The 26,400-nt window shown below is 33.4% G+C and overlaps 2 protein-coding genes and 2 long non-coding RNA genes across 4 annotated transcripts; 2 read left to right on the top strand and 2 right to left on the bottom strand.

The window, feature by feature from the left end:
• Positions 1–2,183: 2,183 nt before the first annotated feature.
• LOC107819972 (meiosis-specific protein ASY1-like) lies at positions 2,184–7,727 on the top strand (the record flags this gene model as incomplete). Its single annotated transcript, XM_075227504.1, has 20 exons — positions 2,184–2,237; positions 2,311–2,367; positions 3,073–3,169; positions 3,260–3,328; positions 3,415–3,507; positions 3,730–3,853; positions 3,955–4,024; positions 4,151–4,192; positions 4,332–4,460; positions 4,545–4,655; positions 4,766–4,808; positions 4,908–4,949; positions 5,033–5,157; positions 5,247–5,259; positions 5,449–5,525; positions 5,638–5,745; positions 7,048–7,198; positions 7,296–7,372; positions 7,456–7,477; positions 7,585–7,727. Coding segments are annotated over exons 1-20 (1,647 nt in total), but the record flags the coding sequence as incomplete, so codon positions are not given.
• A 10-nt stretch (positions 7,728–7,737) lies between these two features.
• Positions 7,738–8,634, top strand: LOC142167443 (uncharacterized). Its single transcript, XR_012697583.1, has 3 exons — positions 7,738–7,759; positions 7,850–7,984; positions 8,076–8,634. It is a non-coding gene; the product is annotated as an uncharacterized LOC142167443 (long non-coding RNA).
• Positions 8,635–9,293: 659 nt separating this feature from the next.
• LOC142166944 (uncharacterized) lies at positions 9,294–13,818 on the bottom strand. The gene is made up of 4 exons (XM_075226851.1): positions 13,585–13,818; positions 11,999–12,123; positions 10,451–10,646; positions 9,294–10,217 (listed from the first exon to the last, which is right to left on the bottom strand). Exons 1-4 carry the CDS (start codon positions 13,684–13,686, stop codon positions 9,531–9,533), a joined length of 1,110 nt encoding a protein of 369 aa, XP_075082952.1. The 5' UTR covers positions 13,687–13,818; the 3' UTR covers positions 9,294–9,530.
• A 6,066-nt stretch (positions 13,819–19,884) lies between these two features.
• Positions 19,885–21,951, bottom strand: LOC107816744 (uncharacterized). The gene is made up of 2 exons (XR_012697460.1): positions 21,812–21,951; positions 19,885–20,671 (listed from the first exon to the last, which is right to left on the bottom strand). It is a non-coding gene; the product is annotated as an uncharacterized LOC107816744 (long non-coding RNA).
• Between the last annotated feature and the right edge of the window lie 4,449 nt (positions 21,952–26,400).

Genomic DNA, 26,400 nt, shown 5'->3' with positions numbered 1-26,400 from the left:
ACTGAGAGAAAGCCGTTAATAGCGTTTGTTTGCTCGGAGTGTGAGGGCTTATATATGCTGTCGTTGAGTGGGGCCCGACGTTGATGTCCACTTCAGTCACGCTTTTTAGCTTTTTCCCTTTCCTCGCATTTTCTTTTTCTTTTATTTTCGTGCGGATTCCGACTTTTGTCCCTTTAATTATAACGAGTAGTCGTGGATGCGCGATCAATCTTAAAAATATTAATTAAATTAAATTTTGATCGAGTTTGTTTGAATATATTAGATTGTATTACTTTAATAAATTTTTATTGTCATTTTATTTGTCAATATAATATACCAATAACAAAATCTTTATTAAATTAAAGGGACTTATATAGTCATTAAATAACTTTTTTATTCTATTTTTTTTTATTCTATTATCCAATATTTAGTATTTTTATATTGTTAATAGAAATTTTTTATTAGCATATTCTTTGTTTTATATTTTTGTTTGCTCGCTTTCTTTTTGTAATATAAGAGAAGATATATATATTTTATTAATCATGAAATAATTTTTATTTTATATTAGCATATTATTTAATATTTTTGTTTACTGCGTCCTTTTTGTAATATAATAGAAGATATATATTTTATTACTCTTGAAATATTTTTTTTTATTTTAAATTTTATCCTATTGTTCTCAATAATATTATTTAATTTTTAATGAATAAAATCTCTATAATATTAATGAGACTTATATAGGCATCGAATAATAGGCTTGTTAGGTATTTTTCTTTATTATATTATCCAATATTTAGTATTATTGCATTGTTAATAGAAATTTTTATTAGCATATTACTTTATTTAAATTTTTGTATGCTACTTTCTTTTTATAATATAATAGAAGATATATTTTTATATTTTATTCTATTATTATCAATAATATTTTCTGAATAAATAAACTTTTTATTTTTAAAAATAAAAACAAAAATCATTTAAAAAAATAAAGAAATTTTGAATTGGCAATTTTTTATTTTAGTTTTTTATTTTAAAATGATTTAAAAATTCTAATTTGAATGGATAGATTTTTTTTTAATTTTCGTTTTTTATTATAAAATATTTTATTTTATAGATATTTAAATTTAAAAATAATAACCAATAATTAATTATTAATTATTAATTAAATAACTAATTATTAACTACTTATGCCATGTGGCTTTTTTTTTAGGTTGCCACTTGGCTTAAGGAGAGGACTTTTTTCTCTCATTTTAATAATATATAAATTTTTAAATTTAAATTCTTAAAATGATTAATTGTACAAATCCTTCATTTGCCTTTGCACTTCATTTCTTGGTTGGAAAGAAAGCTCCACGTACATTACGATATGTTGTAGAAAGAGAAGATAAATAATTAAAAATTGTGAATATACTTTCTCTGTTTTGAGTTATGTGGTAACTTTTCTTTTTAATCTTTTTAAAAAGAATATCACTTTCTCTATTTAAAAATACTATTATTTTAAAATTCTCATTTTATCTCACACAAATGTTTGTGATATGTTTGAGATTATAAATAAATTTTTAAAATCTTTTCTTTCTTTAATAACTTTTGTGTTTAGTCAAACAACGCTACAAAAAATTGGTAAAAGTACTTAGGCATTGTGGCTTCTATCAAGTTTGGCAACTTTTTGGGAAGCTAAAAGTACATTTTTATTTGCAAAAAATATGTTTTTGAAAATTTGAGGAAAAGCTATGAATATTTATTTTTCAAGATAAAAATATTATTACAAAAATTATATTTATTGAACTAGCTTTCAGTAATTTATCTCATATAGAAGATAATGATCCTTTAACGATTTCTTTTTTTTTTTTTTAATTCTCTTAGGTGTAAAATAAATTTATTTTAAGAGATCTAACATAAAACTAAAAAAAATTATAATGGACCATAAGCCAATTAATTAAACTTGATAAAGAAGAAAGTAATGCTGGACAAAAAAAAAAGGAAGACAAATAATAACCGAGTTTAAAGCATTTAGAAAGAACCCCTGCCTTTTTCCGAAATTACTGTTTAAGCCACTGTAGCGCACAGTTTGCGTTGCTCAATAAACTCACCTCCCCTGCACTATCTCCCGCCAGTTTTCTTCATTTCTCACAATTCATTCCGATTAACTTTCCAAATTCTCCAAATCTTTCTCTCTCTACACTCTCAGTTCTCTATCTACAGAAACAATGGTGAGCCCAGCAGAGATATCATCGTTTAATGCTTTTCTCATTTCAACTACGGTTTTCGAATTTTTGACTCATTTTCTTTTAATTCACATATAATTCTCACTTTAATTTTCTTTCGGATTTTCAGGTTACTGTTCAGAAACTGAAGGAATCAGAAATTACAGAGCAGGACTCACTCCTCCTTGTAAAAACCCTGTTAACTTATCCTTTCGACGTTTTTCTATTCATCAGCTAATTATGATCGCATTAATTTGAGTTTTATTACTCCGTATATTTAAACAGGCATTAAACGAACATTTAGTATCTGTAAGAGCACGCGCAAGCATATAGTCTATATATATGTAGCTTTTCAATTGCAATTGATCGGAATGTTAGTTTCTATTGCTAAACAACCTAAAATTTTAAAATATTTTAGGAGACAAGTTCACGATCATTGAACCTGATCTAAAAAGAATTGTTAGATTCGAGAAGTTATCTTCATTTAGTATCAAAACTTTGCATTATATTCTGAAATTGTATCGACCTAGCCTTAATATGTTATTTTATGCTCCATTCACCATTTTCCGAAATTATGGTTATTGGTTGTTAACTTCTGTGCTTAAAAATTTCCAGTGACTGTCAAAACTAACATAATCCGGTCTCGTATTATGTTCCTTTTACTACAAAATTTGTTTGGGTAAATTAACAGAGAAGTTTAGGCTGTTTTTACTACTGTGATAATCTGTATTGTGTTTGTGTCTTGGGTAAATTTGTCAGTTTAAATTGTCACTTGATCTATTGATCAGTGAACTGAACTGTTTACATTTCTATTATTTTGAATTCTAACTTTATCTCATGTGTCATTTACATATTAATATCTATCTATTCCTTCTTGGTTCTGAAAAAACAGACAAGGAACTTGATGCGCATTGCTTTATTCAACATTGCTTACGTCAGAGGCCTGTTTCCTGAGGAATATTTTAGTGATAAATCTGTTCCAGCTTTAGGTAACTTTTTTTTTCCCTGCTAAACCTGTCATGGTAACAGTCTCTTTCAGTTGTCTGAGTTAACTCAGTGAGTACTTATATCACAAACAGAGATGAAAATTAAGAAACTCATGCCCATGGATGCTGAATCACGTCGACTGATTGATTGGATGGAAAAAGGCATGTTGATCTTTGGCTATTTTGTGATACTTTGTCAACTTTTATAATCTGCCATGACAGCTCTTTACATCTCTTTGTTTTTTTAGGTGTTTATGATGCATTTCAGAAGAAGTATCTTAAAACACTCTTGTTCAGCGTGTGCGAAAAAATAGGTGGCCCAATGATCGAGGAATATGCATGTATGACCTCAAAATAGACGGTTGAGTTTGGACTGTATAGATAGTTACATGTTTGCACTGATTAATGATATCACAGGCTATGTATTTCAGCATCTCAGAATAGTATGGCTTGAAACAATGAAAACGCAAAATAATAGCCTTTCTATGTTAATTTTTTATTATTTCTGAAACTATAATCTTGGAGCTTGAGAAAAACTGATACTTCTGGTTCTTTACTTGCAGTTTCTTTCTGTTACTCAAACTCTGACAGCCAAGAAGTGTCAATGAATGTCAATCGCATTGGAATGAAGAAAGGGGGAACATTCAAGTGCAATTCAACCGCTGAAATAACTCCCAATCAGATGAGGTAGTTATATTGATCCATGAAATTCTTGTTCATTGTTTCGTCCCATGCTAGTTGATTTTGGATAGCTAGAACCATTGAGTTAAGAAGTAGCACTGTTTCAGGAGTTCTGCTTGTAAAATGGTCCGTACATTGATTCAGTTGATGAGAACTTTGGATAAGATGCCAGAAGAGGTAAAGCTTTTTGGTATTCCTTAAACGCAGGCTACATTATTCATTAATCATTGATGTTTCATTTTCTCTGAAACTTTCATCTTGTTTCTAATTTCAATTTCTTTTCCTCCTTTCCTGTTTTTTCAGCGAACGATACTGATGAAGCTCCTTTATTATGATGATGTCACTGTATTCCCTTCACTCACTCTTTTTGTCCTTTCCTAACTTCCTCTACTCTTACCATTTTAATATTTTAGTCTCAAATGTCAATTGGCTTGTCAATATACTGGTCAAGTGAAGGTTGGTAACAGAATTGCTGGTTGTGCAGCCTGCTGATTACGAGCCTCCTTTCTTTAGAAGCTGCACTGAAGAGGAGGCTGTTAATCCATGGACTAAAAGTCCTTTGGAAATGGAGGTTGGCAATGTCAATAGCAAGCATTTTGTGTTAGCTCTGAAGGTATGGGGCAGTTATTTCAGGAAGAAGGATATTACAGTTTTCAGTTTAATGCTCATCAATTTGCATTAAGTGGTTTCTGCACAGCTTAAGAGCATTCTTGATCCCTGTGAGGATGAGAATGACAACAATCAAGATATTAGTGTGAGCTTGGGAGCTGATTCCTTCCAGGGTGATGACAGCGAATCTGATAGTGAGGTAGAACGTTATTTCTCCTAGCCTCAATTGTATATAAACCTTGACTGCATTTAGTATCCTCTTAATTTGTTTGCACGGACTAAATTCTGCAATATGATGATATATTTCAGTTCAGTCACTCTGATGATGACCAATACATAGTTGCCCCAATTGGTAATACATATGTCTATACCTGACTGATTTGCTTATATATTTCCTTACCTAAGTACTTCTGAATCACTTAAGTTTAAATAACAAATAATCTCTTCACAGAGAAGCAAGATGCTCAGGATAATGGTAATATGGATGATGAAGGTATTGTTTACTTCCATCAAATGCTGCCAACTTCCTGCTGGACCAAGTGCCAAATACCTCTAATGTGCTATTTGATTTTTCAGATGATACTCAGGATCCAGATGAAGATGAGCAACAATTTGCTAGGCTAAAGGACTGGATCAACTCATACCACCTTGACAAAATTGAAGTGACTGATGTTCTGTCTCATTTCCCTGACATATCAGTGGTAAAAACTCTGATGCTGGTGGTCATTTAAAGTGCCTGTTTCTCTCACAACTTCTGGTCAGTTTACCTAATATGCTATCCTGGTTGCAGGTCTTGGCTGAAGGTAATGGAAGGACATCTTTAACCAAATAAGGAGCATGCTAAACCTATGCTTCATAGAGGAGACCATTGATCAAATAATCTTGGCCCAAAAACGCCATTTAAAAACTAAACTAAGATGAATAAAGCCTATTTTCTAAGTATCAATCTTAAGTAGTTCTACAGCCTCTTCTTCCTTTCAATTTCATTTCAGACATTATAGAAAAGCTTGTTAAGGAAGGCATACTTTCACGTGCTGGCACAGACTGTTACATCATTAACAAGCAAATGGTTTGTTAGCATTTCCTTTACTGGTTAATAGTTTCCATATATATATTTCTTCCATTTGGTCATAATATATACTTTCTGGAATACCGTTATTTCAACTGATACTCAATTGTAGAAATTCAACTATGAGTTCGACATTGTGAAAGAAGAAATTAACGGCCAGAAATACCCAAAAGGCAACCAAACTCAGCATGGCAAGGGTGAAGAATACATGTACATGAAGGTAAGATTTTTCATACTCGGCATTGGCCTGATGATATCTAAGTGGGTGCACGGTATCCTTTTCGAAATGTGTTTTCATGTTATATGAAGCTGCTCTAACTAATAGTTTCTCATCTATTCACTTTGTGTATCTATCTATATATACTCATGGGTTTTGAAAGTTTCCACCTACTATTTGCCCTTTGATTCTTCTTTCTGGAATCGGTCATTCAAATAAAATTGTCAGGTACGGAGCAGGTCATTTTTGTACTGAGTCCTGTTTATAGAGTTTTTATTTTCCTCGTTTCTACACGTTGTGTATCCACCTTGTCAAGGTAAAAAGCTTTTTTCTCTGTGCATGCCATCCCCACCATAACCAAAGTGATGATGAATGCTTCTATTGCTTTTACAAATGGCCACTACCCAATATTATCAGATTAAATGGAAAAAATATAAGTGATTCAGGATGATAAAATGTGAAATGAAGGTTACATTGATGTTCTTAGAAGCTGCATGTACAGAAATGTAGTTCTGATGTAGAAGGTAGAAATACTTTTGGACTTCACTTTAATGGAGATCAAAGAGTCAGAGTGGTTGACCTGACCATTTATCAAGTGCAATTATAATAAAGGTCTGTTGCACTTGGGATAGATTTCTTGGTATCAATCTAGTGTCTTGTTCTGGGAGCTAGAGAATTCGAGATGACATAGGGAGGGATAAGGTGGCGGTCCTGTTAGAGGATCCATGTCTTTTAAGTCAGTGGATGCTGACTTAGTATAAATTTATATACTTTATGAATTCTCAAATATGTGTACAGTTCCAGCTGAATCCAGTGGTTGGACCTGCATCCTCTTCCAACCATCCAGATCCCTGCCTGTCAATGACTCAATGCTAATTTTTTGTCATCCATTGCTAACTTTCCTTCGATTACCCTCCTAATATAAATCAAGAGACAAATTATATTTTGCCTTGATGGTTGATTAATTATTAGAAGGAGCTTTGAATAGCGTTCATACATTTGGCTGTTGTAGACAAAGAATCTTATGATCTGTGATTTTAAAGAAAACTTTAGAGCAAAGGCAGAGACGAATACATTAGATCCTGCCTGAAGCATTTGGAAAGAGTAAACATCCAAATAACATCCGATAGATTGTGGAGAAAGGTTTAGCGTTCTCATTTAGTCAACTAAAGTTCTCAAAGTTATAAGAGGAATAATATTACAGTATCCTATTTTACTAATTGTAAAATTTCTGTTCTGAGATGTATGGAATTTATATGCTAAATTTCTGGAATGCAAGTTTGTAATGGCACTGTCTTGTTTCAGGCTTTGTATCATGCTCTTCCAATGAACTATGTAACTATTAGCAAACTTCAAAGTAAACTAGCAGGAGAAGCAAATCAAACTACTGTGAAGAAGCTACTAAATAAAATGACACAAGATGGCTTTGTTGAGGCTAGCAGCAACCGCAGGCTAGGTACGCACTGGTGAACTTCATTTTTTGGCGTTGCAGGGAGGAGAAAGAAACAGAATATCACTAACCACCATTTGTTATATTGCTTTTGTTATTGCAGGCAAGCGTGTGATCCACTCTGACTTGACTGAGAAAAAACTGGTTGAGGTTAAGAAGGTCTTAGAGAAAGATGCCATGGTAAGAGTCACAAGTTTATATGGGTTCAATAGTTTATGCACTGCAAAAGTTTTAATCAATTTTGAACTATCTTTATTGGTCAGGATGTGGACATGAATAAATCAGGTAATAAGTCCAACAATTTAGAACTTCGGGTAGTGTTTACTCAATTTAATTTATGCTTGTAATCAAGATTAAAACCACAAAAGCTATGACTGCTTTGGTGCTGGCAGAAAATAATCATAGAGATTTATCCACTTGTGGTGCTCTCCGCTCTATTGGATCATACCTCACTCGCACAAGAGGCAAATCGGATGCATTCCAGAATGGCTCTGCCTTGAGCGATCAGACTGTCTCAAAGAGAAGGGACCATGAAAACACACCATCACCCCTTCAAGCAAGGCAGAGGTTAGTTCATGCTTGAACTGTTTCACTGATCTGAAAAGTTGGTAACTGAAAATTCTTAAGAAATAACTCGTTATATATGACATTATGCAGCCCATACCTACAGGGGAGAGTTTCGTACCTGGGAATGAGAATGCGAAAACATATAGAAGCACAAATCGTGATGAGTTAGAGACAGTTGTCTGTAGCTTATCCAGTCAGGGTAAGCGTAAAAGGAAAGCAAGCATGGTATGCATCAATTTCTCCCAATGAATTTGGGATAAGTTATACTACTTTGAATCCTGAAACTCATTCTTCTTTTTACCTTTGTTGTCTGCAGGTAAAAGATCCTATTCCTCAGTATGTAAGACGCCAAAAATCTCAAATTGCTTGAAGGTTCATGACATGGATACTCAAATAGTAACATCTCTTGGTAGTTTCCTTAGTAGTTTCTTTAAATCCAAGCAGTGATATATTAGTTTCATCTATAAGTATGATAGTGCGAGGAACTAGATATATTAGTTTCATCTAAATCTACTTGACAGAGTATACCGGTGCACATGATACAGTAGTCAACAAAAAGTAATGTTTCACTTAACTCAAATATATATGTTATGCAACCTCCAAATTCAAGTTCACAGATGTACTTCCCCTGGCTTGATATGTTGGTTTTGAAAGGAGAGGGAAGTAAGGGAGCTTTTGTTTCCATCCAGTGACTAAAGTAGATTGTTTTAGTTTGCTGAAGATGTTAAGATTTATGTCATTCTATAGTTATCTTCACTATTGAGCACAGACGTCAACCTTTTACGTATTTTTTCCCCTTTTAACTGAAATTCAATTTACAATTTGTTTGATTCAACTTTTCCGAAAAACAATTTCGCTTAGTTTGATCCATTTGCGGTTTGAGATCAGTACTCAGTAGTAGCACTCATATAGAGCATGATTAGGTGAGGCCAACAGAAAATTTTATTGCATGATTTACTGATCACGTCTATCAAAAGAAGTCTAACTTTGACAAATTACTATTTCGTCTAATTTATAGCAGGCAATTGAAAAGGAAAAAAGGAAAACCATTAGGGTCACAAGATCAGATGTTGACAATGGAAGCAGAATTGTGCCCTTTCTCTTAAAATCTCTCGTAACCTAATTATCGTACTCCTTGAATATAGTTTTGGCGTGGCAAGCAGTATTTTTTAAGATTGGTATTTTGTCCACGCGAAGCTTCACGCACTATCTTACTTTGCCAAGTAGAATCAATCCAGTTCCCTGCTAAAATGTTTGAGGGTTAATACTCTGCTCCACTTCCTGGGTTATTTATTATCTTAAATTGAAAATTCCAGATCAGCGCCTCCCTCAGAGCTCCATGGGAATTAGAACTTTGTCTAAAATCCATATTCAGATAAGAATTGGTTAAATTTAATGTTTTCGTATTGATCACCTTCATTAATTGTCAATCTCTAAGACAATTGTGCGATTGACCATTACCATTATGAGATTGTTAAAGCCGTATAAAAGCTCAAGCTTTAGGGCAGATGGTAACTTAATACACCAAATAATATGCTGGAAGTTGTTTCCATTCAATAAAACCACAAAATCATCAAATGACAAGTCCAAAAACTCTCATACAATTGCTATTCTTAAGAAGAGTCTAAAGAAAACAGATAAAAACACCTTCAGTTGATATGTGGATCCACCTTTTTTATTTACACATGAAGCTACACAAGAGTACCTTTTTCTGAAGCATATAAATCCTTATACATTCATAAATTTCAGATCTCTAAAAGTACCTGATTCTTTAAATAAGTAGCGGAATTGCAGGTCTTTCCTCTGCAAAGTTGCACAGTTTTCCAGAAGCTGCCAATAATAGCAATGGGACGGAAAGGAAGAGTACCAGCCAGGATCCCAGTGGTAATATTTTCATGATCATGCACATGTAGGAGACATAATACATAAATACTGCCATCTGAGTCCACGGTTTCAATGGTAAACTAGGCAGAATGGACATAACAATAGCCAATGATGCTACAAAACCTATTGAGTTAAATAATATGAATGAAGAAATGATGGGGGAATCTCTTATATATTGGACTATTCGACCTGTATCACCGTCATAGATGTGATTAGCCTTGGCAATGAAGTAAGGCAAGTGAGAAACTGCTGTATGCATTACAGTAGCTAATAGAGTAGCCACAAGTGATAGAACACATTCGTCCTTTACCTTGAGGGCAGCATTAGTATTTAATCGTGATCTCCCCTTCTCATTCCTGGAAGAATGTACAGCAGAGCAGTTGCAGTCATTCTTTTCTAGGTCTTTGAACTTGCCAACTCCAGCCAGCTTAGGGATCTTCTCTTCTCTCGTGTTGCTATAACTAAAAGGAGGTAGATGATGCAAGCATTTAAAAGTGTTAGCTATGTACGATCTGAAAGATCCGACACCCGAAAACATGGTGACTTCTGGCTCACCAACACGTGCCAGCAAATTCTGTATTGATACAAATGTGTAAAATATGAGTAGCTTTCTAAGGTAACTAATATAAATTCCCCACCCCTCTACTTACTAATTGAAAGAACACACCCTTTATATATAAAATTATAAATCAAGAAAAATCCTCGCAAGAGTAATAAGAGTGAGAAGAACCACCACAGAAACAAAAAAAATTATTTATGAAGCAGGAAACTGAGCAACAAATCTTTCCAGTAATAAGGTGCATCTACCTTCTCAAAAGGCCCATGGTACATCAAGGCAAAAGGAGGATGACACAAAGAAGCAAGATTGTCTCGAGCAGCATCTGTTGTAGGAGTAGAACGTTTCTCTGCCTCCAGGACTCCAGGACGCTTCATTTCCTCCTCAAAGTTGCAGGAGGGAGCAACTAATCGAGGTTCACGTGATGAACCTCCCACTCCCGATGAACTAAAGAACACAAGAAAATCAATTCAATAAAAGGATACAAATGGAAGGGTTAAAAACACCCTTTAGAAAATCAAAATGGCAAAATAGTATAGATTAGCAATGCACACAACCGCTAGTAATCTTTGTCATGTCAGCGAATTTCAATATCTAAGTGCATGTACAACTAGGCCGCGCTCCAGAAATTGAACAGTGTTGTCAAAAGCGAAAAGCGCAAAAAAGCGCTAAAGCCCTGCTGGGGCTTAAAGCAGGGCTTGACTAAAAAAAGCGCAATAAGGAGAAAACTGCTTAATATGCGAAGATATGAAAAGATAAAGTCATACTTAAGTCTTAATATGAAAGCTAAACCCATACATAAGTGTTAATATGAAATTCTAAACCATACTACTTCTAATCACTAATATAATCATATTCTTCTATGTAATTTTTCTCAGAAGGGTGACCCTCATCGGTATCACTCGACTTATATCCTTCAAGAAAGAGCCATACCATTTGTGAAAGAGGTATGACAGTTGTGTTGTTTGCACTGAGAGAACAATGAATGCAGTTCATAGTACAATTTGATCGCATCACAACCATAATAATGAAAAGAGAAAGACATGAAGAGGAAGAAGAGGACAACAGTAGGTTTTAATCTATGAGCAACATCAATTATTTTGAGTGCCAGATATCTATAATAACGAGGAAACACATTTTTCCCTGGATAAATATCTATGTGAGGGAACTTTATGATGCCTCACATAAGACAAGAATGTAGAACTATTCGTGTGCAACATAACAAGCAGAGAACTAGAAACCTGAACCAGCAACCAGCTTGATCCTTATTGTACTTTTGAGAAATTCTATTGGGAAAATGCATCTTATCCATATGTAGAAGAACAATGCTTTGAACATTTCGTTTTGAAAAAGATGATTTGAGCTTGTGCTGGAAAGCACCAGGTTACCCTAAAGTCTCCAAGTTAGTTGTGGCTGATGAGTGTTGGAAGTGTACAGTGAAGACATGATTTCCGGAAGAAACCATATCCTCAAGCCCCAAAAAGTTGCGCGGAGATGCACAATATTAAAGCCAGAAACAATAAGAGGGAAAAAGATTGCTCTATCAAACCTGAGGAATTGGTGTGATGGGAATAATATGGAGAGAAAAAAAAACTCTAAGAACAGTATAACTTTGTTTTGATTCAATTTGCTTGAATGAGAAACTAACAAACACAAAACGCTCACATATAGACAACCAGAGTACATTAAGAAGTATGAGAAGTATGACAGGTAAAAACAAAAATTGAAAGATACAAAAAGTAATTAAAAAAGACAAAAAAATTAACTAACATAGAAAGATCACAGGGTATTAAAAATACCTCAAGCTCGGATCACCAAGAAGCGCATCATTTCCCAATTGTGGAGAATTAACAGATGCTGCTGCCCCACCCTCATTTCCGATGTAGGAAAGCTGAATTGCTTCCTCAAGATTCCAGCTTGTTGCCTGCCACACAGAATATTTACAATCCACCTTATACAAACTAGGTTCAAAAAATTACCAAAATGAAGAAAAGTCATCAATTTCAATTGCACGATAATTCAATATTCTGCATAGGCCCCTGATGGAAACAGGATTCAACAAGAGCCAACAAATAGCCAAAATCAAGCAAAGGTCAATGTCATCAGTAGCAACAAAACCCTCTACCTACCCAGCATTTCATTACCTGCTTACTTACCCACCCATCGACGTATGTTATTACCAAGACATGAAATAAATGTCTCTCCACGCCCCAACAACTAAAAAAATCACAAACTAAGTTGTCGACAAAGCTTGAGAAAATAAATTTGTGTGATATAGCGTCAGAAGGCCAAAGAGCTCAGGAAAACGGTTCCGGCCTGTGTGTGTTGCGTTCTATGGACAGAAAGGAAATCAAGATGATTTGAGGGTAAAACTACTACTGCACATTGGATGAAATACAGATTCCTGTGTCAGCTAGCCTTTTGGTGCAAATTTCAGATGGGTATGAAATTCGCAACATGATAGATTTCATTAGCTCGCTACAAGAATAGAATCTTTTGTTTAAAGGTTATCCCCTTCTCTTGTTTCATCACAGGGGAATGCACACTTTTGTACCGGCTAATCACCATCTTGGTGTCTGGTTTTATTCTATTAATAACATCTCTTATTTACTGATAAAGAAACAAAGGGAAGGGCTCAATTAATATAACAGCAAACAAAAGTACAAAGTCTAATGTACAAGTCTCATCCATCTATTTCCTGTGCTAAAAGTTGAACATGCTTTGCCAAACAAAAAGAAACCCCAAAATTCATTTAGCTTCCACAGGATTGACATCATCTCATATTCTAGTGACAAGATAGAATGTAAAATTGGACATACATCGTGATTCATGACATAAAATCTAGACCCCAAAGGGGCTAAATTTTCTATTTTTCATAACGGTTATGTCCGGACCAGGTTGTACGCACCTCAACTACTCCACATGCATCCTTCCACTAGTACATGCCCCAAAGTCTTAGGTGGCTGGGAAGTAATCAAGCCATCCCTTCGGTGCAAAGCTCAAATCTTTTATTTTTTAATAAGTAAATTCTTTTTTATAAAGCTTGGATCTTTAAATCAGAAGATTTAAATTAAAAAAAACGAGAACAAACACAAAAGCTCAAAAAATTAATTTAATTTCTCAACACGATAATGCCCCAAAAAAACACTCTTTAACTCCAACTTTAAATACATAGTAGAGAAAAGGTTTGATACAAATATATAATTATGCTAGCACACTACTCTCTTTAACACCCGAACTAATACCTAGTTAAAAAATTAAAACACGCACACACTCAGAGTACATCCACACACATAATTAGAACTTAAATCCTGGATATGCTACTATACATAAAGCAAAAAAACATATATAGTGATATTTATAAAAAAGGAATATTTTTTAGAACCTGGAGGAACTGTCGGGCAGCATCGGCGGTTTGACCAACGGCGATTTCAAGGAAAGACGAAACTAACATCTGCTGGTCCGTGGCAGAAATTACGCCGTCCATTGCTTCTCTCCTTTGAGTGTTCCGGCTGTTACTTTTTGTAGAAAGAGAAAGTTGAAACCCTAATTCTGATGAATTTTACTCTCTGTAGATTTGTTTCCACACCGCACCCAATGATATATATAAATAAGTCTGGTTCGTTCCTTCTCCGGCTCAGAAAAGGAATTAATATTATCATGTTTAATTTACATATACATCCACTGAGTTTTGTTCTAATTACAGAAAGCTCCTTTCTAGTTTTTTTTTCCATACCATTGTAAATTTGTAGGAATAAATTTAGGCAGAATAACTAAAAGCCCTCCTATATTTGGCAAAATTTAATTCAGTTGACACTAAATTTTATGTTGTTCTAATTACCCCCTAAATTTGAATGTGTGTTACCATTTATCCCATTGACCTCACCTAATGGAAATTTTGTGATACGTGGCAATCTTGAAATAAAATACATTTTTATCCTTTTAAATTCGTTAATTTTTTATCATCTTTTACGGACTAGATTTGTTTAGAAACATGAATAGAATTCTATTATTTAGTCTAAAAGATTTCATCTAACTAAAAATAATAGAGTTTCAAGTTTCAACCCGTTTTGTTTTCTAATTTGACTCAAGAAATAAATAAATAAAATCATTGCATCTAAAGAAAAAATACAGAGAAATACACAGTTTAAACTTCATTTTTTTCTAAAGTTTTTTTATTTAGAAAAAAATAATAAAGTTTCAACCAATTCTTTTTTTACTGATTTAACACACACACACACACACAAAAAAAAAAGGTAACTGAGATACCGTTACCTCATGCGATCTTGGCCACAACCCTTATATGGAGAATTCACTTTACCTATGTTGGCAATGGAGGTAAACAATTTTTAGGAGAATATTGAAGGCACGGGGAAATAAGTAAGGAAAAATCATGCTTAGAGTTCAATAAAACAAATTATGCAATAATCTATCTATCTATATCTATACTATATTAAAAGCACGCAAACCCCTAAAGAAATAGTGTTTGTCTTTTTACTCTCAATAAGTATTATTTATGTTGAATAAATTGTAATTGCGTGTATATTTATTTTTGTCAAGTCCAAGTTAGAATTAAATATTAAATAGTCATCTGTTATAAATAAAATTGTATTTAAGATTAATGTCTATATTTAGAGAGATTTTAGTGTTTGTTACTTGGTGGCTAAGTCATTTTTCCCTATAAATAGAGATGTTCTATTCCATTGTAATTCATAACAAATCAATAAGAATTTTTTCTCTCTACTTTTCTCTGCAATATTCGTCTTATTCTTTTATTGTTTTATAATACGTTATCAACACGAGACTTCAACCAATTGAGTAAAGACTTTGGGATACGTCTTTACTCATAATATTGAGCATAATGATTGTCAATTATTCCATGAACCTCCTTAAAAAAAAATTCTATTTTTCATAACGGTTATGTGCGGACCAGGTTGTACGCACTTCAACTACTCCACATGCATCCTTCCACTAGTACATGCCCCAAAGTCTTAGTTGGCTAGGAAGTAATCAAGTCATCCCTTCGGTGCAAAGCTCAAATCTTTTATTTTTTAATAAGTAAATTCTTTTTTATAAAGCTTGGATCTTTAAATCAGAATATTTAAATTATAAAAATCGAGAACAAACACAAAAGCTCAAAAAATTAATTTAATTTCTCAACACGATAATGTCCAAAAAAACACTCTTTAACTCCAACTTTAAATATATAATAGAGAAAAGGTTTGATACAAATATATAATTATGCTAGCACAGTACTCTCTTTTAACACCCGAACTAATACCTAGTTAAAAAAGTTAAAACACGCACACACTCAGAGTACATTCACACACATATTTAGAACTTAAATGTTGGATATGCTACTATACATAAAACAAAAAAACATACATAGTGATATTTAAAAAAAAAGGAATATTTTTTAGAATCTAGAGGAACAGTCGGGGCAGTATCGGCAGTTTGACCAACGGCGACTTCAAGGAAAGACGAAACTAACATCTGCTGGTCCGTCGCAGAAATTACGTCGTCCATTGCTTCTCTCCTCTAAGTTTTCCGGCTGTTACTTTTTTGAGAAAGAAAAAGTTGAAACACTAATTCTGATGAATTTTACTCTCTGTAGATTTGTTTCCACACCGCACCGATTGATATAATATATATAAGTGTGGTTTGTTCCTTCTCCGGCTCAGAATAGGAATTATTATTATCATGTTTAATTTACATATACATCCACTGAGTTTTGTTCTAATTACATAATAGGAAATCAAGATAATTTGAGGGCAAAGCTACAACTGCACATTGGATGAAATATAGATTCCTGCGTTTGCTAGCCTTTTGGTGCAAATTTCATATGGGTATCAAATTCGCAACATGATAGATTTCATTAGCTCGCGACAAGAATAGAATCTTCTGTTTAAAGGTTATCCCCTTCTCTTGTTTCATCACAGGGGAATGCACACTTTTGTACCGGCTAATCACCATCTTGGTGTCTGGTTTTATTCTATTAATAACATCTCTTATTTACTGATAAAGAAACAAAGGGAAGGGCTCAATTAATATAACAGCAAACAAAAGTACAAAGTCTAATGTACAAGTCTCATCCATCTATTTCCTCTGCTAAAAGTTGAACATGCTTTGCCAAACAAAAAGAAACCCCAAAATTCATTTAACTTCCACAGGAGACACCATCTCATATTCTAGTAACAAGATAGAATGTAAAATTGGACATACATCGTGATTCATGACATACAATCTAGGTCCCAAAAGGGCTAAATTTTCTATTTTTCATAACGGTTATGTCCGGACCAGGTTGTACGCACCTCAACTACTCCACATGCATCCTTCCACTAGTACATGCCCCAAAGTCATAGGTGGCTGGAAAGTAATCAAGCCATTCCTTTGGTGCAAAGCTCAAATCTTTTATTTTTTAATAAGTAAATTCTTTTTTATAAAGCTTGGATCTTTAAATCATAAGATTTAAATTAAAAAAACGAGAACAAACCCAAAAGCTAAAAAATTAATTTAATTTCTCAACACGATAATGCCCAAAAAAAGCACTCTTTAACTCCAACTTTAAATATATAGTAGAGAAAAGGTTTGATACAAATATATAATTATGCTAGTACAGTACTCTCTTTTAATACCCGAACTAATACCTAGTCTCTTTTAACACCCGAACTAATACCTAGTTAAAAAAGTTAAAACACGCACACACTCAGAGTACATCCACACACATATTTAGAACTTAAATGCTGGATATGCTACTATACATAAAGCAAAAAAACACACATAGTGATATTTAAAAAAAAAAGGAATATTTTTTAGAATCTGGAGGAACTGTCGGGGCAGTATCGGCAGTTTGACCAACGACGACTTCAAGGAAAGACGAAACTAACATTTGCTGGTCCGTCGCAGAAATTACGTCGTCCATTGCTTCTCTCCTCTAGGTTTTCCGGCTGTTACTTTTTTGAGAAAGAAAAAGTTGAAACACTAATTCTAATGAATTTTACTCTCTATAGAATTGTTTCCACACCGCACCGATTGATATGATATATATAAGTGTGGTTCGTTCCTTCTCCGGCTCAGAATAGTAATTATTATTATCATGTTTAATTTACATATACATCCACTGAGTTTTGTTCTAATTAAAGAATAGGAAATCAAGATGATTTGAGGGCAAAGCTACTACTGCACATTGGATGAAATAGAGATTCCTGCGTCTGCTAGCCTTTTGGTGCAAATTTCATATGGGTATCAAATTCGCAACATGATAGATTTCATTAGCTCGCGACAAGAATAGAATCTTCTGTTTAAAGGTTATCCCCTTCTCTTGTTTCATCACAGGGGAATGCACACTTTTGTACTGGCTAATCAGCATCTTGGTGTCTGGTTTTATTCTATTAATAACATCTCTTATTTACTGATAAAGAAACAAAGGGAAGGGCTCAATTAATATAACAACAAACAAAAGTACGAAGTCTAATGTACAAGTCTCATCCATCTATTTTCTGTGCTAAAAGTTGAACATGCTTTGCCAAACAAAAAGAAACCCCAAAATTCATTTAACTTCCATAGGAGACATTATGTCATATTCTAGTAACAAGATAGAATGTAAAATTGGACATACATCGTGATTCGTGACATAAAATCTAGGCCCTAAAAGGGCTAAATTTTCTATTTTTCATAACGGTTATGTCCGGACCAGGTTGTACGCACCTCAACTACTCCACATGCATCCTTCCACTAGTACATGCCCCAAAGTCATAGGTGGCTGGAAAGTAATCAAGCCATTCCTTTGGTGCAAAGCTCAAATCTTTTATTTTTTAATAAGTAAATTCTTTTTTATAAAGCTTCGATCTTTAAATCAGAAGTTTTAAATAAAAAAAACGAGAACAAACACAAAAGCTCAAAAAATTAATTTAATTTCTCAACACGATAATGCCCAAAAAAAATACTTTTTAACTCCAACTTTAAATATATAGTAGAGAAAAGGTTTGATACAAATATATAATTATGCTAGCACAGTACTCTCTTTTAACACCCGAACTAATACCTAGTCTCTTTTAACACCCGAACTAATACCTAGTTAAAAAAGTTAAAACACGCACACACTCAGAGTACATCCACACACATATTTAGAACTTAAATGCTGGATATGCTACTATACATAAAGCAAAAAAACACACATAGTGATATTTAAAAAAAAAAGGAATATTTTTTAGAATCTGGAGGAACTGTCGGGGCAGTATCGGCAGTTTGACCAACGACGACTTCAAGGAAAGACGAAACTAACATTTGCTGGTCCGTCGCAGAAATTACGTCGTCCATTGCTTCTCTCCTCTAGGTTTTCCGGCTGTTACTTTTTTGAGAAAGAAAAAGTTGAAACACTAATACTGATGAATTTTACTCTCTGTAGATTTGTTTCCACACCGCACCGATTGATATGATTTATATAAGTGTGGTTCGTTCCTTCTCCGGCTCAGAATAGGAATTATTATTATCATGTTTAATTTACATATACATCCACTGAGTTTTGTTCTAATTACAGAATAGGAAATCAAGATGATTTGAGGGCAAAGCTACTATTGCACATTGGATGAAATACAGATTCCTGCGTCTGCTAGCCTTTTGGTGCAAATTTTATATGGGTATCAAATTCGCAACATGATAGATTTCATTAGCTTGCGACAAGAATAGAATCTTCTGTTTAAAGGTTATCCCCTTCTCTTGTTTCATCACAGGGGAATGCACACTTTTGTACCGGCTAATCACCATCTTGGTGTCTGATTTTATTCTATTAATAACATCTCTTATTTACTGATAAAGAAACAAAGGGAAGGGCTCAATTAATATAACAGCAAACAAAAGTACGAAGTCTAATGTACAAGTCTCATCCATCTATTTCATGTACTAAAAGTTGAACATGCTTTGCCAAACAAAAAGAAACCCCAAAATTCATTTAACTTCCATAGGAGACATTATCTCATATTCTAGTAACAATATAGAATGTAAAATTGGACATACATCGTGATTCGTGACATAAAGTCTAGGCCCCAAAAGGGCTAAATTTTCTATTTTTCATAACGGTTATGTCCGGACCAGGTTCGCACCTCAACTACTCCACATGTATCCTTCCACTAATACATGCCCCAAAGTCTTAGGTGGCTGGAAAGTAATCAAGCCATCCCTTCGGTGCAAAGCTCAAATCTTTTATTTTTTAATAAGTAAATTCTTTTTTATAAAGCTTCGATCTTTAAATCAGAAGATTTAAATAAAAAAAAAGAGAACAAACACAAAAGCTCAAAAAATTAATTTAATTTCTCAACACAATAATGCCCCAAAAAAATACTCTTTAACTCCAACTTTAAATATTTAGTAGAGAAAAGGTTTGATACAAATATATAATTATGCTAGCACAGTACTCTCTTTTAACACCCGAACTAATACCTAGTTCAAAAAGTTAAAACACGCACACACTCAGAGTACATCCACACACATATTTAGAACATAAATGCTGGATATGCTACTATACATAAAGCAAAAAAACATACATAGTGATATTTAAAAAAAGGAATATTTTTTAGAATCTGGAGGAACTGTCGGGGAGTATAGGCAGTTTGACCAACGGCGATATCAAGAAAAGACGAAACTAACATCTGCTGATACAATTGCTATTCTTAAGAAAGAGTCTAAAGAAAACCAATAAAAACACCTTCATTTGATATGTGGATCCACCTTTTTTATTTACACATGAAGCTACACAAGAGTACCTTTTTCTGAAGCATATAAATCCTTATACATTCATAAATTTCAGATCTCTAAAAGTACCTTATTCTTTAACTAAGTAGCGGAATTGCAGGTCTTTCCTCTGCAAAGTTGCACAGTTTTCCAGAAGCTGCCAATAATAGCAATGGGACGGAAAGGAAGAGTACCAGCCAGGATCCCAGTGGTAATATTTTCATGATCATGCACATGTAGGAGACATAATACATAAATACTGCCATCTGAGTCCACGGTTTCAATGGTAAACTGCGCAGAATGGACATAACAATAGCCAATGATGCTACAAAACCTGTTGAGTTAAATAATATGAATGAAGAAACGATGGGGGAATCTCTTATATATTGGACTATTCGACCTGTATCACCGTCATAGATGTGATTAGCCTTGGCAATGAAGTAAGGCAAGTGAGAAACTGCTGTATGCATTACAGTAGCTAATAGAGTAGCCACAAGTGATAGAACACATTCGTCCTTTACATTGAGGGCAGCATTGGTATTTAATCGTGATCTCCCCTTCTTTTCTAGGTCTTTGAACTTGCCAACTCCAGCCAGCTTAGGGATCTTCTCTTCTCTCGTGTTGCTATAACTAAAAGGAGGTAGATGATGCAAGCATTTAAAAGTGTTAGCTATGTACGATCTGAAAGCGCCGACACCCGAAAACATGGTGACTTCTGGCTCACCAACACGTGCCAGAAAATTCTGTATTGATACAAATGTGTAAAATATGAGTAGCTTTCTAAGGTAACTAAATCAAGAAAATTCCTCGCAAGAGTAATAAGAGTGAGAAGAACCACCACAGAAACAAAAAAAAAATTATTTATGAAGCAGGAAACTGAGCAACAAGATGGACAGAAAGGAAATCAAGATGATTTGAGGGCAAAGCTACTACTGTACATTGGATGAAATACAGATTCCTGTGTCAGCTAGCCTTTTGGTGCAAATTTCAGATGGGTATGAAATTCGCAACATGATAGATTTCATTAGCTCGCTACAAGAATAGAATCTTTTGTTTAAAGGTTATCCCCTTCTCTTGTTTCATCACAGGGGAATGCACACTTTTGTACCGGCTAATCACCATCTTGGTGTCTGGTTTTATTCTATTAATAACATCTCTTATTTACTGATAAAGAAACAAAGGGAAGGGCTCAATTAATATAACAGCAAACAAAAGTACAAAGTCTAATGTACAAGTCTCATCCATCTATTTCCTGTGCTAAAAGTTGAACATGCTTTGCCAAACAAAAAGAAACCCCAAAATTCATTTAGCTTCCACAGGATTGACATCATCTCATATTCTAGTAACAAGATAGAATGTAAAATTGGACATACATTGTGATTCATGACATAAAATTTGTACGCACCTCAACTACTCCACATGCATCCTTCCACTAGTACATGCCCCAAAGTCTTAGGTGGCTGGGAAGTAATCAAGCCATCCCTTCGGTGCAAAGCTCAAATCTTTTATTTTTTTAATAAGTAAATTCTTTTTTATAAAGCTTGGATCTTTAAATCAGAAGATTTAAATTAAAAAAAACGAGAACAAACACAAAAGCTCAAAAAATTAATTTAATTTCTCAACACGATAATGCCCCAAATAAACACTCTGTAACTCCAACTTTAAATACATAGTAGAGAAAAGGTTTGATACAAATATATAATTATGCTAGCACACTACTCTCTTTAACACCCGAACTAATACCTAGTTAAAAAATTAAAACACGCACACACTCAGAGTACATCCACATACATAATTAGAACTTAAATCCTGGATATGCTACTATACATAAAGCAAAAAAACATATATAGTGATATTTATAAAAAAGGAATATTTTTTAGAACCTGGAGGAACTGTCGGGCAGTATCGGCATTTTGACCAACGGCGATTTCAAGGAAAGACGAAACTAACATCTGCTGGTCCGTCGCAGAAATTACGCCGTCCATTGCTTCTCTCCTTTGAGTGTTCCGGCTGTTACTTTTTGTAGAAAGAGAAAGTTGAAACCCTAATTCTGATGAATTTTACTCTGTGTAGATTTGTTTCCACACCGCACCGAATGATATATATATATAAGTCTGGTTCGTTCCTTCTCCGGCTCAGAAAAGGAATTAATATTATCATGTTTAATTTACATATACATCCACTGAGTTTTGTTCTAATTACAGAAAGCTCCTTTCTAGTTTTTTTTTCCATACCATTGTAAATTTGTAGGAATAAATTTAGGCAGAATAACTAAAAGCCCTCCTATATTTGGCAAAATTTAATTCAGTTGACACTAAATTTTATGTTGTTCTAATTACCCCCTAAATTTGATTATGTGTTACCATTTATCCCATTGACCTCACCTAATGGAAATTTTGTGATACGTGGCAATCTTGAAATAAAATACATTTTTATCCTTTTAAATTCGTTAATTTTTTATCATCTTTTACGGACTAGATTTGTTTAGAAACATGAATAGAATTCTATTATTTAGTCTAAAAGATTTCATCTAACTAAAAATAATAGAATTTCAAGTTTCAACCCGTTTTGTTTTCTAATTTGACTCAAGAAATAAATAAATAAAATCATTGCATCTAAAGAAAAAATACAGAGAAATACACAGTTTAAACTTCATTTTTTTCTAAAGTTTTTTTATTTAGAAAAAAATAATAAAGTTTCAACCAATTCTTTTTTTACTGATTTAACACACACACACAAAAAAAAAAAAAAAAAAGGTAACTGAGATACCGTTACCTCATGCGATCTTGGCCACAACCCTTATATGGAGAATTCACTTTACCTATGTTGGCAATGGAGGTAAACAATTTTTAGGAGAATATTGAAGGCACGGGGAAATAAGTAAGGAAAAATCATGCTTAGAGTTCAATAAAACAAATTATGCAATAATCTATCTATCTATATCTATACTATATTAAAAGCACGCAAACCCCTAAAGAAATAGTGTTTGTCTTTTTACTCTCAATAAGTATTATTTATGTTGAATAAATTGTAATTGCGTGTATATTTATTTTTGTCAAGTCCAAGTTAGAATTAAATATTAAATTGTCATCTGTTATAAATAAAATTGTATTTAAGATTAATGTCTATATTTAGAGAGATTTTAGTGTTTGTTACTTGGTGGCCAAGTCATTTTTCCCTATAAATAGAGAGGTTCTATTCCATTGTAATTCATAACAAATCAATAAGAATTTTTTCTCTCTACTTTTCTCTGCAATATTCGTCTTATTCTTTACAATGTACAAGTCTCATCCATCTATTTCATGTGCTAAAAGTTGAACATGCTTTGCCAAACAAAAAGAAACCCCAAAATTCATTTAACTTCCAAAGGAGACATCATCTCATATTCTAGTAACAAGATAGAATGTAAAATTGGACATACATCGTGATTCGTGACATAAAATATAGGCCCCAAAAGGGCTAAATTTTTTATTTTTCATAACGGTTATGTCCGGACGAGGTTGTACGCACCTCAACTACTCCACATGCATCCTTCCACTAGTACATGCCCCAAAGTCTTAGGTGGCCGGGAAGTAATCAAGTCATCCCTTCGGTGCAAAGCTCAAATCTTTTATTTTTTAATAAGTAAATTCTTTTTTATAAAGCTTGGATCTTTAAATTTGAAGATTTAAATAAAAAAAAACGAGAACAAACACAAAAGCTCAAAAAATTAATTTAATTTCTCAACACGATAATGCCCAAAAAACACTCTTTAACTCCAACTTTAAATATATAGTAGAGAAAAGGTTTGATACAAATATATAATTATGCTAGCATAGTACTCTCTTTTAACACCCGAACTAATACCTAGTTAAAAAAGTTAAAACACGCACACACTCAGAGTACATCCACACACATATTTAGAACTTAAATGATGGATATGCTACTATACATAAAGCAAAAAAACATACATAGTGATATTTCAAAAAAGGAATATTTTTTAGAATCTGGAGGAACTGTCGGGCAGTATCGGCAGTTTGACCAACGTCGATTTCAAGAAAAGACGAAACTAACATCTGCTGGTCCGTCGCAGAAATTACGCCGTCCATTGCGTCTCTCCTCTGAGTTTTCCGGTTATTACTTTTTTGAGAAAGAGAAAGTTGAAACACTAATTCCGATGAATTTTACTCTCTGTAGATTTCTTTCCACACCGCACCGATTGATATGATATATATAAGTGTGGTTCGTTCCTTCTCCGGCTCAGAATAAGAATTATTGTTATCTCGTTTTTTTTCCCACACCATTGTAAATTTGTAGGAATAAATTTAGGTATAATAACTAAGAGCTCGTTTGTTCAAGTTTGACAAAATTACTTATTTTGAAAAGTAATTTTTCAGAAGTACTTTTAAAAAAAAAAACAGTTTGTGTTTGGTTAATGGCGGTTAGCGTCTGGAGTCTTGTGTGACAAGAAGATGTCACCGAAACTCAAAGGTAAGTTTTACAGAGCGGTAGTTAGACCGGCTATGTTGTATGGGGTTGAGTGTTGGCCAGCGAAAAATTCACATATCCAGAAGATGAAAGTAGCCGAAATGAGGATGTTGAGATGGATGTGCGGGCATACTAAACTGGATAAGATAAGGAATGAAGATATTCGAGAGAGGGTGGGTGTTGCCTCCGTGGACGACAAGATGCGGGAAGCGAGGCTTAGGTGGTTCGGGCACGTGCGTAGGAGAACCATAGATTCCCCGGTTAGGAGGTGTGTGCGGTTGGCTTTGGCAGGTATGAAAAGAGGCAGAGGGCAGCCTAAGAAGTATTGGGGCGAGGTGATCAGGCAGGACATGGCGTGGCTTCAGATTTCCGAGTACATGACTCTTGATAGGAACATGTGGAGGTCGAGCATTAGGGTGGTAGGCTAGGGGGTAGTCGAGAGTTCTTCCCTCTTTGTACGGGGTAGTCTGATAGAGTTTTGTTTAGGTTTGTTAGCGGTCTATGTTGTGTTCGTATTGTTGTTTTACATAATTTTGTGTTACTGTCCTTTCACTTATTCGTTGTTGTTATTATTTGTGAGCACCTAATTTTTGACTATATTTGAATTTTTATCACCTTTTACTATGTAAATATTTTCAGAATTTAATATATATTTTTTAGATATATATAGAAAAAATTATTAATAATTTAAAAGGTAAATTATTACTATTAGTATTATTTTTATTATTATTTTTATCTTTATTTTTAAATAAAATGAATTAAAAACCGAAAATAAATAAAAAATAATATTTTATTTTATTTTTTAAAACAAATTTCGGATGGGAATTAAAAAAAAAAGGAAAAGTAGAAATATAAAATTTAAAAGTAAAAGTAAAAGTAGGTAGAAACTGTTTAATAAAAAAAGTAAAAGAAAGTGAAAAATTAAAAAAATAAAAGTAAAAGAATGTGAAAATTTAAAAAATAAAAAGTAAAATAAAGTTGGAATTAAAAAATAAAAGTGAAGGTATCTGATTTTTTTTTTTAAAAAAAAAAAGTAAAAGTAAGTGGGAAATAAAAAAAAAGTAAAATAAGTGGGAAATAAAAAAAGAAAAGTAATAAAGTGGGATTTTAAATATATTAAAAGTAAAAAAAAAGTGAGAAATTAAAAAATAAAAGTAAAGGAAAGTGGGGAATTATTTTAAAAAAAGAAAAAGAAAAATGGGAAGTGAAAATTCTTTTTAATTAAAAATAATAAAATAAATAAAAAATAAAAAATAAAAATCTGAAATTTTCGAATTTTTTTTCTATAAATAGAAGAAAAATGTGATGAAAAAAAGAGAGAGAGATAAAGGAAAAAATAGAGAGGAAGAAATTAAGAAAAAATTATTTTCTTCTTCTAGGATAAGGAAATTTCTACTCGTATCATTCTTTCTTCGGCTTTATTTCGAAAAATTCAGTAGCTTCACCACCTCAAAACCACCAGCCCTTGACCACTTTTGAGACATCATTACCCCCCCTCCCCCCCTCCCAAAAAAAAAAAAAGCTCCAAAAATAGCCACTAAATCGTCAGTTTTGCAAGGTCGATTGAGGTTGCAAGTTGAGATTTGCCGCTCGAGTTTTTCGTGGTCCGAAGGGTTCAATTGAGAGCTATCCGATCATTGAGTGGTTATAATTTAAATCCACAATCATCAATACAAAGGTTCACTTCTCTTTCTATTTTTTGTTTCTCATTAATGTTTTGGGTCACTTGGTTTTAATTTAACTTTGAGTATGATATGATCGAGTTCGCATCTGAGTGTGCTAAGATTAATCTGTTCTCATATTGAGTATTTGTTAAGATTAATTTATTGTCCTTTTTAGTAGTTCATATGGTTAATTTTATTGATGAATATGTATTAGTTCGTTACTTTTCTTGTTTATTCAATGAAGTAATGGCTTTCCATTTTAGCATGCTTTAGTTTTATTTTATTCTCCTATCTTAGTTACTAAATTGGTCCTGCCTGTATCTATTTATTCCTGCCATAAA

Source organism: Nicotiana tabacum, chromosome 12, assembly GCF_000715075.1.
Source record: "Nicotiana tabacum cultivar K326 chromosome 12, ASM71507v2, whole genome shotgun sequence".
Classification (NCBI taxonomy): Eukaryota; Viridiplantae; Streptophyta; class Magnoliopsida; order Solanales; family Solanaceae; genus Nicotiana; species Nicotiana tabacum.
This window is presented reverse-complemented; position numbering and strand designations above follow the sequence as displayed.

Bases quoted from the DNA above. Each gene is read 5' to 3' on its own strand.
- LOC142166944 (XM_075226851.1), bottom strand. From the start codon at position 13,686: ATGGACGGCGTAATTTCTGCCACGGACCAGCAGATGTTAGTTTCGTCT. The intron at 10,647-11,998 runs GTATTTTTAATA...TGTGTTCTTTAG, and splicing joins CTTGGTGATCCGAGCTTGAG to TTCATCGGGAGTGGGAGGTT. The intron at 10,218-10,450 runs GTAGATGCACCT...GTATCAATACAG, and splicing joins ACCATGGGCCTTTTGAGAAG to AATTTGCTGGCACGTGTTGG.